Source organism: Notamacropus eugenii, chromosome 2 (assembly GCF_028372415.1).
Source record: "Notamacropus eugenii isolate mMacEug1 chromosome 2, mMacEug1.pri_v2, whole genome shotgun sequence".
Taxonomy (NCBI): domain Eukaryota; kingdom Metazoa; phylum Chordata; class Mammalia; order Diprotodontia; family Macropodidae; genus Notamacropus; species Notamacropus eugenii.
This window is the reverse complement of record NC_092873.1, coordinates 325,877,918-325,891,130: the sequence shown is the minus strand read 5'-3', so window position 1 is coordinate 325,891,130 and position 13,213 is coordinate 325,877,918. Positions and strand designations below refer to the sequence as shown.

General features: G+C 36.2%; 1 protein-coding gene across 1 annotated transcript in view; it reads left to right on the top strand.

Moving 5' to 3' along the window:
• Positions 1-2,117, top strand: part of P4HB (prolyl 4-hydroxylase subunit beta) — a 28,953-nt gene extending 26,836 nt beyond the window's left edge. Inside the window, exon 11 of the mRNA XM_072645349.1 lies at positions 969-2,117. Within this exon, the coding sequence (XP_072501450.1) occupies positions 969-1,049 (81 nt within the window). The 3' untranslated portion in view covers positions 1,050-2,117. The remainder of the gene's footprint in view (positions 1-968) is intronic.
• The last annotated feature ends 11,096 nt before the right edge of the window (positions 2,118-13,213 follow it).

The window sequence follows — 13,213 nt, the reverse complement described above, 5'->3', positions numbered from 1 at the left end:
GCACTGGTCTGTGCTTCACTCTTACCTAGGTGCTACAGACCTTTCCTGCTGACCTTCTAAGTTGTCTGGCTAGAAAATTATTTCACCCTGTCCTTTTGTGAGTTCTGCTGCTCTGAGAATTATATTATGGTATTATTTAAAGGTGTTGGAGGGGTTTGGGGAAGAGTTCTGCCAAGTCACTGCCTTTTCTCTGCCAGCTTGGTTCTGCCCCCTCCCACCCTATCATTTTAGCTTTATTATATCATTCCATTCCTTGCATTTTGAAGTTGACCTTTTCTCAGTTTGTCACACACAGCACTTCCTCTTTTCTCTTTGCCTTTGCGTTGGCCCTCCTCATCTTTACCTCACTTTCTTCAAAACTCAGCTCAGAAACCACCTTCTATATGAAGTTTTTCTTGATGTCTCCCCTTCTCCCCAACTGCTAGTCCACTTCCTCTTTTGGATTTATTCAGTAGATACTTATGTAACCACACACTCCCTCATTCCATAGATTGTAAGTTCCTGGAGGACAGGGACTATTTCATCTTTGTCTTGACACAGTATCTAACATACTGCCTTTGAACATTCTATATCCTTTGTGTAGATTTTTTTTTAAAAAAATAAATCTAAAAGACCATGGGCATGTCATTGAGGTTTCCTGTAGATTGGGGGACATAATTTTTCTCCTGTTTATGTATGAATATTCTCATTTCCCATTCCATCCCTTTTATATGGTGAGAGGGGTTGGTAAGAGGAAACTGCCTGATACCTGTGAAGTATATTCATGAATTATTCAAAGACTTGAGTGATTGTTTTTATGGCTTATTAAGTGGCAATGTAAGTGAGCCCCTCAACTAACAAGAATAACCAGTCTGCTTGCTTGAATAAAGGAGCAAATGTGTATTGAGTTGGAGTAGTTGCATGTTTAGGTGAAGGTCAGTGTTGGATTGACAAGTAATCACAATTATTTTATTCTATTTAACTTATAGGATCTAGAAGACTTGGAAGAAGCTGAAGAGCCCGATATGGAAGAAGATGATGATCAAGTAGCCCCCAAAGATGAATTGTAAAGAGAACTAAGTTGACATATCCCAAAAACAAGACACTACATTATGGACTGCTCCAACCAAGCAGCAAATGCATCTGGAAACTTGTAAGATTCACATCTGAAGGAGAGTGTTGATTGAAAATCCAGGGATTTTTTAAAAAGTAATATTCTAACATGTATGTAAATTCAAATGTCCTTTCCTTTTTGCTTTTCAATTTTTGAAAAGTGAGTTATCTTTAATAGCCCAGATTATTTGGTGAGCCTCCTATTCTTTCAGGGGAAGGGGTGGGGGATGTAATGTATTTTTTTTGTACTTTTTTTTTTTTTTGTCACACGTTTTTTGGTTTGAAGCGGGTTGTAAACTTAAAAGCACATGAGTGCTGTTGTCATTACTAAACCATTTTAGTGTATGCCACGCTCATAATATCTCCTATGAAAGTTCATGTCACCCCTTTAAAAAAAATCCTGCCTGTAGGGTTTTAAAACACATTTGATAATTTAACATGTCAGGGTGTCAAACAGCAGTGTTGCTCACCTTTTAGTTAGTCTCCTCCCTGGAATTGACCATTCCTCAGTCTGGGGAGGGGCAACCACTAAGCTCAATGCAAGGACTCTCCCCTTCACACCAGTGTTACCATGGCTATATGTCCTTGTATTTTGCTTTAAAGACACTTTTTTAATGCTCTGAAGTTGAATAGGACTATGCCATCATTTGTTTTTGGGTTTTTGTGTGTGTGTGTGACAACAATCATTGGTGAAGGGGAAGATAGTTTCTGGCTCCCTTCCTTAGACTAGATCCAGAAGTAGTACCACCTTCTTCCCTGTTATGATAACGGGGTTTTGTTCCACAACTTTCTGGTGCATTGCTCTGTGAATGTTGGATTCTTTTCCAAGTGTACAAGGTTGGTTCCAAGGCCTACTTGATGCAGTAAACCAGGACACTTAAGATTATTGGGAATTGGGGAGGGCATTTGTGTGGGTATGGGCCAAGGATATTTGAGCTCAATCATACTTGATAACACTTTAAACATTTCCACCATAATATTGGAACCGAACACATTGGCCAAATAAAGTTGAAATTTTAATATTTGATGTTGCCTTTGTTTTACTAACTTTGCCTTTTAAATCCATATGTAATTAAGCCCAGAATTAAGGAGAGGGAGAGGGAGAGAGCGCGAGCCCTAGCTTAAAAACTAACATTCAAGAAATTACTGTGTGGAGAATGGATTTAATGGTTCCTAACGGGGACTGAAGACCTCCTTAGGATAGTTAATGTCATTTCCTTTAAGACTAATTTTCAACTTTTGAAATATGATGGATATGTTAACTCTCACCCCTTAACTCTTTTCAATTTGACTTCTTTCCTTATCTGAACTCTACTGAAACTGCTCTTACTAAAGTTACTGATATTTTAAAAATTTGTTAAAATCTAAATCTGATGGTCTTTTCTCAGTATTCATTCTTCTTGATCTCTCTGATTTATTAGTGTTGGTCACCTTCTCCTGGATACTCTTTCCCTTTCCAAGTTTCATGACACTACTTTCTTTTGGTTCCTTTACCTGACTGCTTCTTCTCAGTCCTTTAGGTTCATTATCTGTATTGTGCCCCTGCCGCCAACTGGGAGTGAGGTCTGTCCAGGGCCCTCTTATTATTTACACTGTCTTGGTGACCCTCTCACTTCCCTTGGTTTACAGATAGAGTTCTGCACTCTTTATCCAGGGCAAGTATCCCTGAGCTCCAACCCTCTGGGTATTAGCATCTCAGACTTAATATGTCCAAAACAGCTCAAATTTACTCCTTTGAACTTAACCCCTTTCCTGACTTCCCTTCACCCATCAAATCTCCCATGTTTACAAACTAATGTTATCCTTGACTTCTTAACTTTTCACTGCCAGATATCTAAGTTATCTCATTTCTACCTTCATGAAATCTCTTAAATTTATCTCCTCTCTTAACATAGCCACCTAGTTCAGATCCTCATCATTTTTCACTTAGATTATTATGACAGCTTTCTGATTGGTATTCTCGCCTCTTAAATCTATCTATCCCCACTCCATCCTCCACATCAGTGATGTCAAACTCAAATGAAAACATGGGCCATTTATCCATATGTGAGGATCCCTGCAGGCTTCTTATTAGCTTAGTTTTAAAATAGGTTTTATTATATTTTCATTTATTTTGTTAAATATTTCCCAATTACATTTTAATCTAGTTTGGGAGAATACACTGGAGAGTATTGGGGGTCACATGTAGCCTGTGGGCTATGTGCATCTACATTGCTGCCAAAATGATTTTCCTTAAAAGATCTGATCATGTGCTTTCCTACTCAGTATACGACAGTGGCTTCCTCCTGCCTTTAGGATAAAATGTAGAGTCTTTGGCTTTTAAAAATCTTTCATAGGTCAGCCTATCTTTCCAGTCTCATTACATATTACCTTCCCATTCTATAATTCAAACTGGTCCAGCTTTCTTTCACGATACTCTGTGCTGTTGTTTTGGAGGTCCTGAATGCACTACCTCCTTGCTTCCACCTTATAGAATTTCTTACTTCAAGATAACCACTCAAGTACCTCTTACATGAAGCTTTTCCTAAATTTTGCCCCTCAGCAACTACTAATGCCCTTGCTAACTACTTTTTCTTTATTCTGTATGTATTTGTTCAGTATGTACTTACATATGTCCATGCTTGCTCTGATAGATGGAAGCTCCCTGTGGGCAGGGATTTCTTTTTTTTGTTTTTTGGTCTATCCACAGCACCTGACACATAGAAGTTTAATAAATACTGATTTCAAACTTGATTTTGTAATAACAATATTGAATAGTCACAGTTAAGTGTCCAGTAACTTCTCATAATGCTTGTTTAATAATAGAAGGATGCCAGAGGTCATGCCTTTGAGGCTGAGTTTCAGAGCCCAGCAGAGGGTTAGCAGAGGCTGGGAGAGAGTTCCCTTATGAGAAGCCAATACTGTCACAGTAAATGAACTTGCAGCCTGAGTGCTAAAAAAGACACGCCAGGAGAAATGAATAAACAAAACACCAAATGGAATAAGTCATTGGGATTCAAAGAAAGCCAGGAAGTTACTCAGATGAAAAAAGTAACTCCTTGAGTATAGAATTGTGGATTTAAAAAAAAAAAATGACCATAGAGATAGAAGAATGGCTGGAAGAAATAAAACAATATAGTGAAATTAGAAATGAATAGGCTCTGGAGGAAAAAAATGGGGAGAGGCGAATAGATATCTTTGAACAGAAGGGAGAAAATCTTATCTAAGTAATGAACTGAAATAGAATGGAACAGTGGTATTCAGTTACTTAGAAATAAGAAATATTTCAACAGTCAGAAGATTTTAAAAAAATAGAAATTGTACAGTATCAAAAAAAAGCCTGACCTGGAATCATCAGACTCCCTGAAAACCAAAAAGAAAAACTTGGGTACCATAGTTCAAGAAATTAATAAAAGAAACCAGCTCAGCTCTATTAGCACCAAAGGGCAAAGTAAAAATAGGATCTGTTGGTCCCCTGAAATAAACTTAAAATAGAAGACATTCAGGAATGTCATAGCCAAATTCCAGAGCTTCTAAGTCAAAGAAAAAAGTGTCAGAAGCAGCCAAGAAGTACTAAGGAACTTACGGTCAGGATCACACAAGACTATGTTGCAAGTACTACAAAAGAGAAATCTTGAAATACAGTAAATATTCCACAAGCCTAAAAGAAAAATGGTGCATATAATTCTATGGGGGGTGGGGAGAATCTTTTATAGAACAGGATTTTCAAATTTTGCTGATGAAAACACTAGAGCTACGTAGAAACTTTGAAATGCGAACACTGGAGTCTGAGTAATTTGAGCAAAGAGAAGGCTCTAAACATTGAAGAAATACTTATGTCCTAATCAGCCTTTAGAGATAAATGTTCTTTCAGAATCTCTATCTTAAAGGGATACTGGAAAAGTTAAGAAATACGAACACAAAAACTGACTGGTTTTGTTGGTTTTAAGAGGGTGAAAAGGTTGAAGAAAGCATACACTAAGACTTGGAGAGTAACATTTTCATAATTTGGGTGTATGACATGAATATGCAAATAGGGAGGAAAGGGTTGGGGGAAATGGCATCTCATACTCTGAAAAGCATAAAGGGGAGTTGAACAAATGTACAAAAGTGGTGGAGCAATATACAAACCAACAAGGAAAGAAGTCGGGGTGGGTTGATGAGAGTTTAGTAGAATCAGTGGATTAGAAAAAAGTATAAGAACCATTGGTCACCCTTTGGACCAATGAGAGAGAAGTAAGGTGAGGCTATTTAATCTTAGATTACTATTATAGGTCATTCCTTTGCCCATCTTTGCAGAGAAGAGTGGGGAGAGAAAAGCAGAATGATGAAAGTAAACACACTTAATAATTAAATATGAATATGAGTGAGATGATGAACTCCTCCATAAGATGAAAGATGGTAAAATGGATTATTTGTAATTTATATGCTATGTGTTACTAAAGACTCCCCCTGAGTTAAAACAAAATGGTTGGAACAACTTATTTTTCTTCAGGTGAATTCCAAAAAGCAAGGGTAGCCAATCATGTTTTCAGACAAGGCAACAATAAAAATGAATATAATTAAAAGAGATGAAGAGAAGCTACATTGTGTTTAAAGGAACAGAACTGAGGAAATACAACATTAGTTCTTAACATAATACACCAAATAGCATAGCATCTAAGTATACAAAGGAAGAGTTCATCAAACTACGTGAAGAAACAGACAACAAAACTATTGCAGTTGGGTACCCAACAGGTTGTGTTTGGAAACAGGCAAACTTTACAAAAAGGTAAGAAAAGTTAAGGAATTAAATAGAATTTTAGAAAAGTCATGTGATAGATTTCTGGTGATTATAGATATGGGAATAGAAAGGACTATATTTCTCACCAGAATCAATCATGCTCTAGGACATAAAAGCAAACACAGAGGCATTAAACATGTTTTATTGAGCATAATAAAATTATGGTCAGAAAAAGACCTGAAAAAATTTATGCTTAAATGGTAACAAAATACATTCATCCTTATGAATTGATGAGACAAAAATAAACAATGGATAATTTCATCAAAATAAGACATTTATAAAATAGCATACTTTTGATATGCAACCAAAGCAATCCTTAGGGGAAAATTTGTATCTAAACATTTTCATCAACAAGAGGGAATGAACAGATCAATAAATTGGACATTTGTAATCCGGGGTATGAATAAAATTGATTTGCTATTTATTAGTGTCACAGAAACACCAATTAGACTTACTCTTCTTAATGCATACAATCAAACTTTATTAATCAATAATGTAAACATAACCCTTTTTAGGAACAAACTATCAACTTGATTCCTAGATGTCCTGTGTTTCATAGTTGTGCTCACAAGGTTCTTTCTCTGCCTAGCTATAAGCCTTGTGTCTCCCTCTGAGGTGTTGATCTGGCAAATCTCTTGTCAATCAGTACTGCTCTTGAGCAAACATGGAATGCTTGAATCTCAAAGTTCAGGGAACACAGGAAGCAGTTTGCATAGCCACCTAGAAGCAGACTGATGACTGGGGCCTCTGGTGGATTTTTATGGTTTTGTCTAAAGATGATTAAATGCATTTAAGTTCTTATTGGTGGTTGATTTATCTTAGCTTATGAGGAAAGGAAACTATCAAGCAAAGCTTTAGTTTCCCAGCATCATCAGTAAGTGTTTATCAGTTACTGTTTACCAAATTGTGGGGGACATATCATAAATAGTTGTTTACTAAATTTTGAGGGTTATATGTCATTGCCAAACTATAAATCTGCTTATCTTATTAGAGAAAAAACTTATGTGACAACAGTCACAAAATAGAGGCTTCAAACAAAATGGAATTGCTCTCCTTAAGTTAACATGCCTTTTCCCACTGTAGCATGCAACTCAAAATGCTAGAAATACAACATCAAAACTCTCCAATTAAAAACAAAAAGAGAAATTCTGAAAATCAAAAAAGAGATAGTTAAAACAATTGGCTTAGTAAATGGAGCACTGGACATAAAGTCAAGTAGACTTCAGTTCGTATCCAGACTCATATGCTTATTAACTGACTCTAGACAAATCATATAAACTTAAATTCAGTTTACTCAAGTGAAACTGATAGCAATGTACCTACCAGAGTTGTTGTGAGAACAAATTGGATAATATTTGTAAGGCACATTGAAAACCTTAAAGTGTTATATAAATATTAGTTATTATTAATTGAATTTATAAAAATGAGACCTTTTATTTGAAGAAAAACTAATAAAACTGATCAATAAAATGAGGAAACCCAAACTTCTAAGATCAAAAATGAAAAAAGTGAAATCAATATTTATTAAGTGCTTACTCTGTGTCAGGGACTGTTGTTAGGTGCTGGGGAAACAAAAAGAGACAAAAGATAGTCCTTGCCCTCAAGGAGTTTATAATCAAATGGAGGAGACAATGTGCACACAGATATTACCAAGTAAGCTTTATATAGGATAAATGAGAAATCCAGAAGGAAGGTACTGGAATTAAGAAAAACCCAGGAAAGTTCCCCATAAAAGGGATAGGGAAAGCTTCCTGAGATTTGAGTTGGGATTTGAAAGACGCCATGAAAGACAGCGGGTGGAGAAGAGGAGGGAGAGTATTCTAGGCATGGGGACAGCCAGAGAAAATACCTAGAGCTGAAAGACGGACTGTCTTGTTCATGGAACAAATAGAAGGCCAGTGTCACTAGATCCAAGAGTACACGTTAGGTAGAAGGTCTTTGAATACCAGAGTATTTTGTGTGGTGTTTGTTGCTGGAGGCAATAAGAAGTCACTGGAATTTATTGAGTAGGAGGGTGACATGAAAAGTCATTCAACCATGTCAACTTTTTGACCTAGCAATACAATTACTAAGCATATACCCCACAAAGCGATAAAAGAAAGAGAGGAAAGGATCCATATGCACTAAAAATATATATATAGCAGTACTTTTTGTTTATAGCAAAGAGCCGAACACTGAGGGAGTGCCCATCACTTGGGAAATGGCTGATCAAGTTATGATATATGGATGTAATAGAACATTATTGCGCTGTAAGAATGATGAAAAAGGAGAGATTTAGAGAAACTTATGAAATTTGTATGGACTAATGAAGAGTGAAGGGAACAAAAACAGGAGAGCAATTTTGTACAGTGCTCCCCCTTTTATAAAGCAACTATGAAAGACTATAATCAATACAATAACTAATTACAACTCCACAAGACTGCTGATGAATCATGTTTCCCAACTGCTGTCAGAGAGGTGATAAACTGGAGCTTCAGAATAAGATATACAATATCAGAGAACATGGCCAATGTGTAGATTTTTTTATTGGACTTTTAGTTATAGGGAGGATTTTTATCTTGCCAAGGAGAGGCAGTTTATATGTTTGTGTAACTGAGAAATAGGGGAGTAGTGGTAATGATACAAGAAAAAGAAGGAAGAGGAGTAGAAGGAGAAAGAGAAGAAGGAGAAGGAGGAGAAGAAAAAGAAAAGTATGATGGAATCATTAAAAAACTTTTTTAAAAATACACTAACCAGAACTGAAACAAGTTCAGGAGAGGCTACAACAGAAGGTCAGTGTTGTACCTACAATCTTAAATGTTAATTTAAATAATTATATACTTTTGAAAAATCAAACATGCATGTCTTCCATTGTTTGATATACTCCTCTTTTTCTGTTCCTTAAATAAACTAATATTCATGTTTGTCAAATTCATAATAATAATTAAGGAACATGTTAGAAACAATGAAAGCTTTTGTTGTACAGTAGCTAACTGGAGCCTTCAAAAATATTTCTCCTGCTCTTCAAATTATAAGTATGCTGGTTTAAGAAAATTTAATACATAAAAATTCAAACTTTTAAAATAAAAATTTTCACTTTAGGTATTTAAAAACAAAAATATATACACACAAATGTACAAAGACATATGCTCTATATATGTATATGTATACTTATGTGTGCATATACACATATATGTCTATATATAAAACACTAATACTTTAATTTGTACTAAAATTGTTACTTAAATGTTTCCGGGGATGTCCTCTATGTTTTGTGTTCTTGTTCTGGTTAAGTAAGTCCATTCCTTTTATGTATCCTTCTGGAGCTTTCTATAGCCATTGACAGTGCTGAACACTCTCTTCCTTAATATTCTCTGCTCTCTGGGTTTTTGTCATACTAGTCCTGGTTTTCCTGCTTCCTGCCTGCCCCTTATTCTCTCTTGCTGGATCTATATTCAGGTCACATTCACTATTGGGTAATTGACAAGTCTTTCTGTCTTAGGTGCTTTTCTTTTCTCTATATATACTATTTTGTTTGGCAAGTGCATCTAATTCCATGGATTCAGTTATCATCCCTGTAAAGATGATCCACATATCTATTTATCTAACCTTATCTTCTCACTTGTCCTCCAGTCTTAAATCTCTCACTGCCTATTTGATATCTTGAACTGGATGTCCTGTAGACACCTCAAACACAGCATGTCCGAAACAGCTCATCCTTCCCCAAAACTCTCCCCTCTTCCTAATTATTGTTACTTGCTAATTGTTTCCTCTTTCTTGAGGGTAACACTTCATGTTTCCATTATTGCAACAGCATTCTGGTTGCTGTCCCTGCCTCAAATCTCTCCTCACTCCAAACTTAGCTCTTCACTTAGCTGTCAAATTGAGCTTCCTAAAGCATAGGTTTGACCATGTCTCTCTCCCATTCAATAAACTTCAGTGGGTCCCTATTACCTCCAGGATCAAATATAAAACCCTCTCTTTGGCTTTTAAAGCCCTTCATAACCTAAACCCTTTCCCACCTTTCTAGTCTTTTTATACCGTACTTTGAAACCTGTGATCTAGTGACATTGTCCTCCTTATGTTCCTTGTACAGGACATTTCACCTCTCTATATTCCATCTCCCATCTCTGAGCATTTTCACTGGTTTCCACTATGCCTGGAATTTTCTCTCTTCATCTCTGCTTCTTAAGGGTACTAAGGCTTTAAGAATCATCTTAGGCTCATATCCCAACCTCTACAAAAAGCCTTTCTCTGTCCCCCTTATTTTTAGTGCTGTCCATCTCCTGATTTCTTCCAACTTTGGAGTGCAGTGTGTGTGTGTGTGTGTGTGTGTGTGTGTGTGTGTGTGTGTGTGTGTGTAGTTGTCACCTAAGATCTAAAACTCTGAGGTAGTTGAAAGGTGGTTTCTTCTGGGTGTGTATGATAAGACACGGTAAGTTGCTATAGCACATTAATACAATGCATCAGAGATTCCAGCTGTAGTTTGATATCCTCGAATTCTAATGGTGTATTCTAAGGGTTACTTAAATCTCTAGACTGTCATTTACATCTAGCATACAAATGTAATGCAGAAGGGTGCTCAGTAAATACTAGCTGTTACTCTGTATTTATTTTTTTAAGCCCTTTGGATTTTTATAACAGTCATTTCCCAATTTGTTCCCTCCTACCAATATCACCCTCTCTTGAAACAAAGAAAAATAATTTTTAAATTAAAGGTTTATTTTTTCATTCATAGAAATCTATTTTCTCATCCTCCCATCCTTTCATCACATTAAAAAGAAAAAGAAAAACAGTTGTCTTCTAACAAATATGCATAGTCAAATAAAAAAAATCCCCTTCCTGGTCCTATTATAATACACACACACACACACACACACACACACACACACATGTTTCATTCTACACCATGAATCCTTTATCTCTGTTGGCAGGTGCATAGCATTCTTCATCATCACTCCCTTAGGATCCTGGATGGTCACTGCGTTGATCATAGTTCTTAAAGCTTTCGAATTGTTTATATGTAAATTGTTCCCTTGGTTCTGCTCATTTTCTACTTCATCAGGTTATAAAAGTTTTTCAGAATTGTTCATCTTTATAATATAGGTGTGAATATAAATCATTCTTCTGGGTCTGCTTACTTTACTCTGCATTACTTTCTTACAAGTCTTTTTATGTCTCTTTAAAACCATCTATTGACTCATTCATTAAAGCAAGTAATAAGGTAAACCCTACTTATAGAGCGTTGGTATATTATAGCAAATTCCACATTCCACACCTGTTGTCCCCTCACCTCTCTACCAGGAAGAGGGAAGGGTATTTTATTCCCTGTTTTCCAGTATCAGGATTAATTACTGAATTTAATCTAAGTCTAGTTTTCTTTTAGTATCTTCAATTACATTATCTTTGCATTTATTTTAACCTGGAGTCTGATGAAATTTCAAGGTGAGTTCATTCTTGCCTTCTCCTTTTGATTTAGAATGTGTAGATAATAATCATGGCTAGCTAGGCTCCTTAGCACATTCACTTAATTGCCTGAGAAAGATGGCCACAGTTTAGCAGACAATATCAAAATATGATTAAGTTTTATTTTGCTATAGGTTTCCCTGTGTTAGGATTATATTCTAACTAGCCCAGAATAAGAAAGGCTCATTTATTTTACTCTTACCTTAGTGAGGATTGTGCTTCACCTAAATTCCTGCTAGAATTGAAGACATTCAAAAACTGGTGCTTTCCTCATGGAAGATGAGTACTACTCATCTTAGAATTACTACTACTACTACCACTACTACTGCTATTCCTACCACCACTACCACCACATCATCATTCTGATGAATATCTCATCAAGGATCCAGATGGCTTCAGGAAGGGAAAGTAAGGCTGGTGACCTTGCACAGCCCTCCCTCACTCAAAACAAAGTCAAGTGCAAGTCAAGTCATCATTTTCCTGATGTCATGGTCTTCTTTGAAAACAAAGGACAAACACAGACCACCACCACTACTACTACTACTATCACTACCACTACTACTAGATAACATTTTTATATATTTTATTCTCCTCCATATTATGTCAAAACAATTTTAAACATTTTTAAAAGTTTTGAGTTCCAAATTCTATCCCCCCTCTCTCCCTTCCCCTCCTCCCTGAGACAGTAAGCAATCTTAGTTTATACATGTGCAATCATGTAAAACATTTCCATGTCAGTCATTTTATACAAGAAGATTCGAATAAAAAAAAGAATGAAAGAAAGTGAAAAACAGCAAGCTTCAGTCTGTATTCAGATAGTATCAGTTCTTTTTCTGTTGGTATGTTTCATCATTAATCATCATTAGAGGGATTGTCTTGGATCTCTGTATTGCTGAGAATAGCTAAGTCATTCACAACTCTTCATCTTGCTGTTACTGGGAACAACATTCTCCGGGTTCTGCTCACTTCACTTTGCATCAGTTCATGTAAGTCCAGGTTTTTCTGAAATTATCCTCCTTGTCATTTCTTATAGCACAATAATAATCTATCACAATCATATACCACAGCTACTTTAGCTATTCCCCAATTGTTGGGCTCCCTCAGTTTCCAGTTCTTAATCACCACAAAAAAGACCTGCTATAAATATTTTTGTACAAATAAGTCCTCCCCCACTTTTTTATGTTTTTGGAATATAGACCTAGCTAACAGTTATAAAGCACTTTAAGGTTTGCAAAGCACATTACAAATGTCATCTCATTTTATCCTCACAATGCTCCTGGGTACTATTATTATCCCAATTTTCCACTGGAGGAAACCTAAGGCTGAGAAAAAGGTTAAATGACTTTCCCAAGGTTACACTGAGCCAGTTAAGTGCTTGAGGTCAAATATGAACTCAAGTATTCCTCACTCCATTCCCTCTATTCACTAAGCCACCTAGCTATTGATATCTCTGCCTACAAGGTATTTGTATTTTGGGGGAGAAATTTAAATGAGCATAAACATTTAAATTATTCAAAGTTAAAGACTGTAGGTATAAGGGGCCACCCATTACTTAGGATTGAAACTGGACCTATGATTTCATTGAGGCAGATACATCTGCAATGTAGTAGTAGCAGTAGCAGTAGTAGTAGTAGTAGTACATCATGGTGAGTGTGTGTGTGTATGCATTAATAACAGCTTACATTTATATAAAAATTACTATGCACCAGGTATTGTGCTAAGGGATTTACAATTTTTATCTCATTTGATCCTCACATGGAAGTAGGTGCTATTATTATCCCCATTTTACAGATGAGGAAACCAAGGCAAAGAGAGGTTAAGTGACTTGCCCAAGATCACACACTTAGTAAGGGTCAGAATTTGAATTTGAACTCAAGTCTTTCTGACTCCAGGCCTGGAGATCTATATACTGTG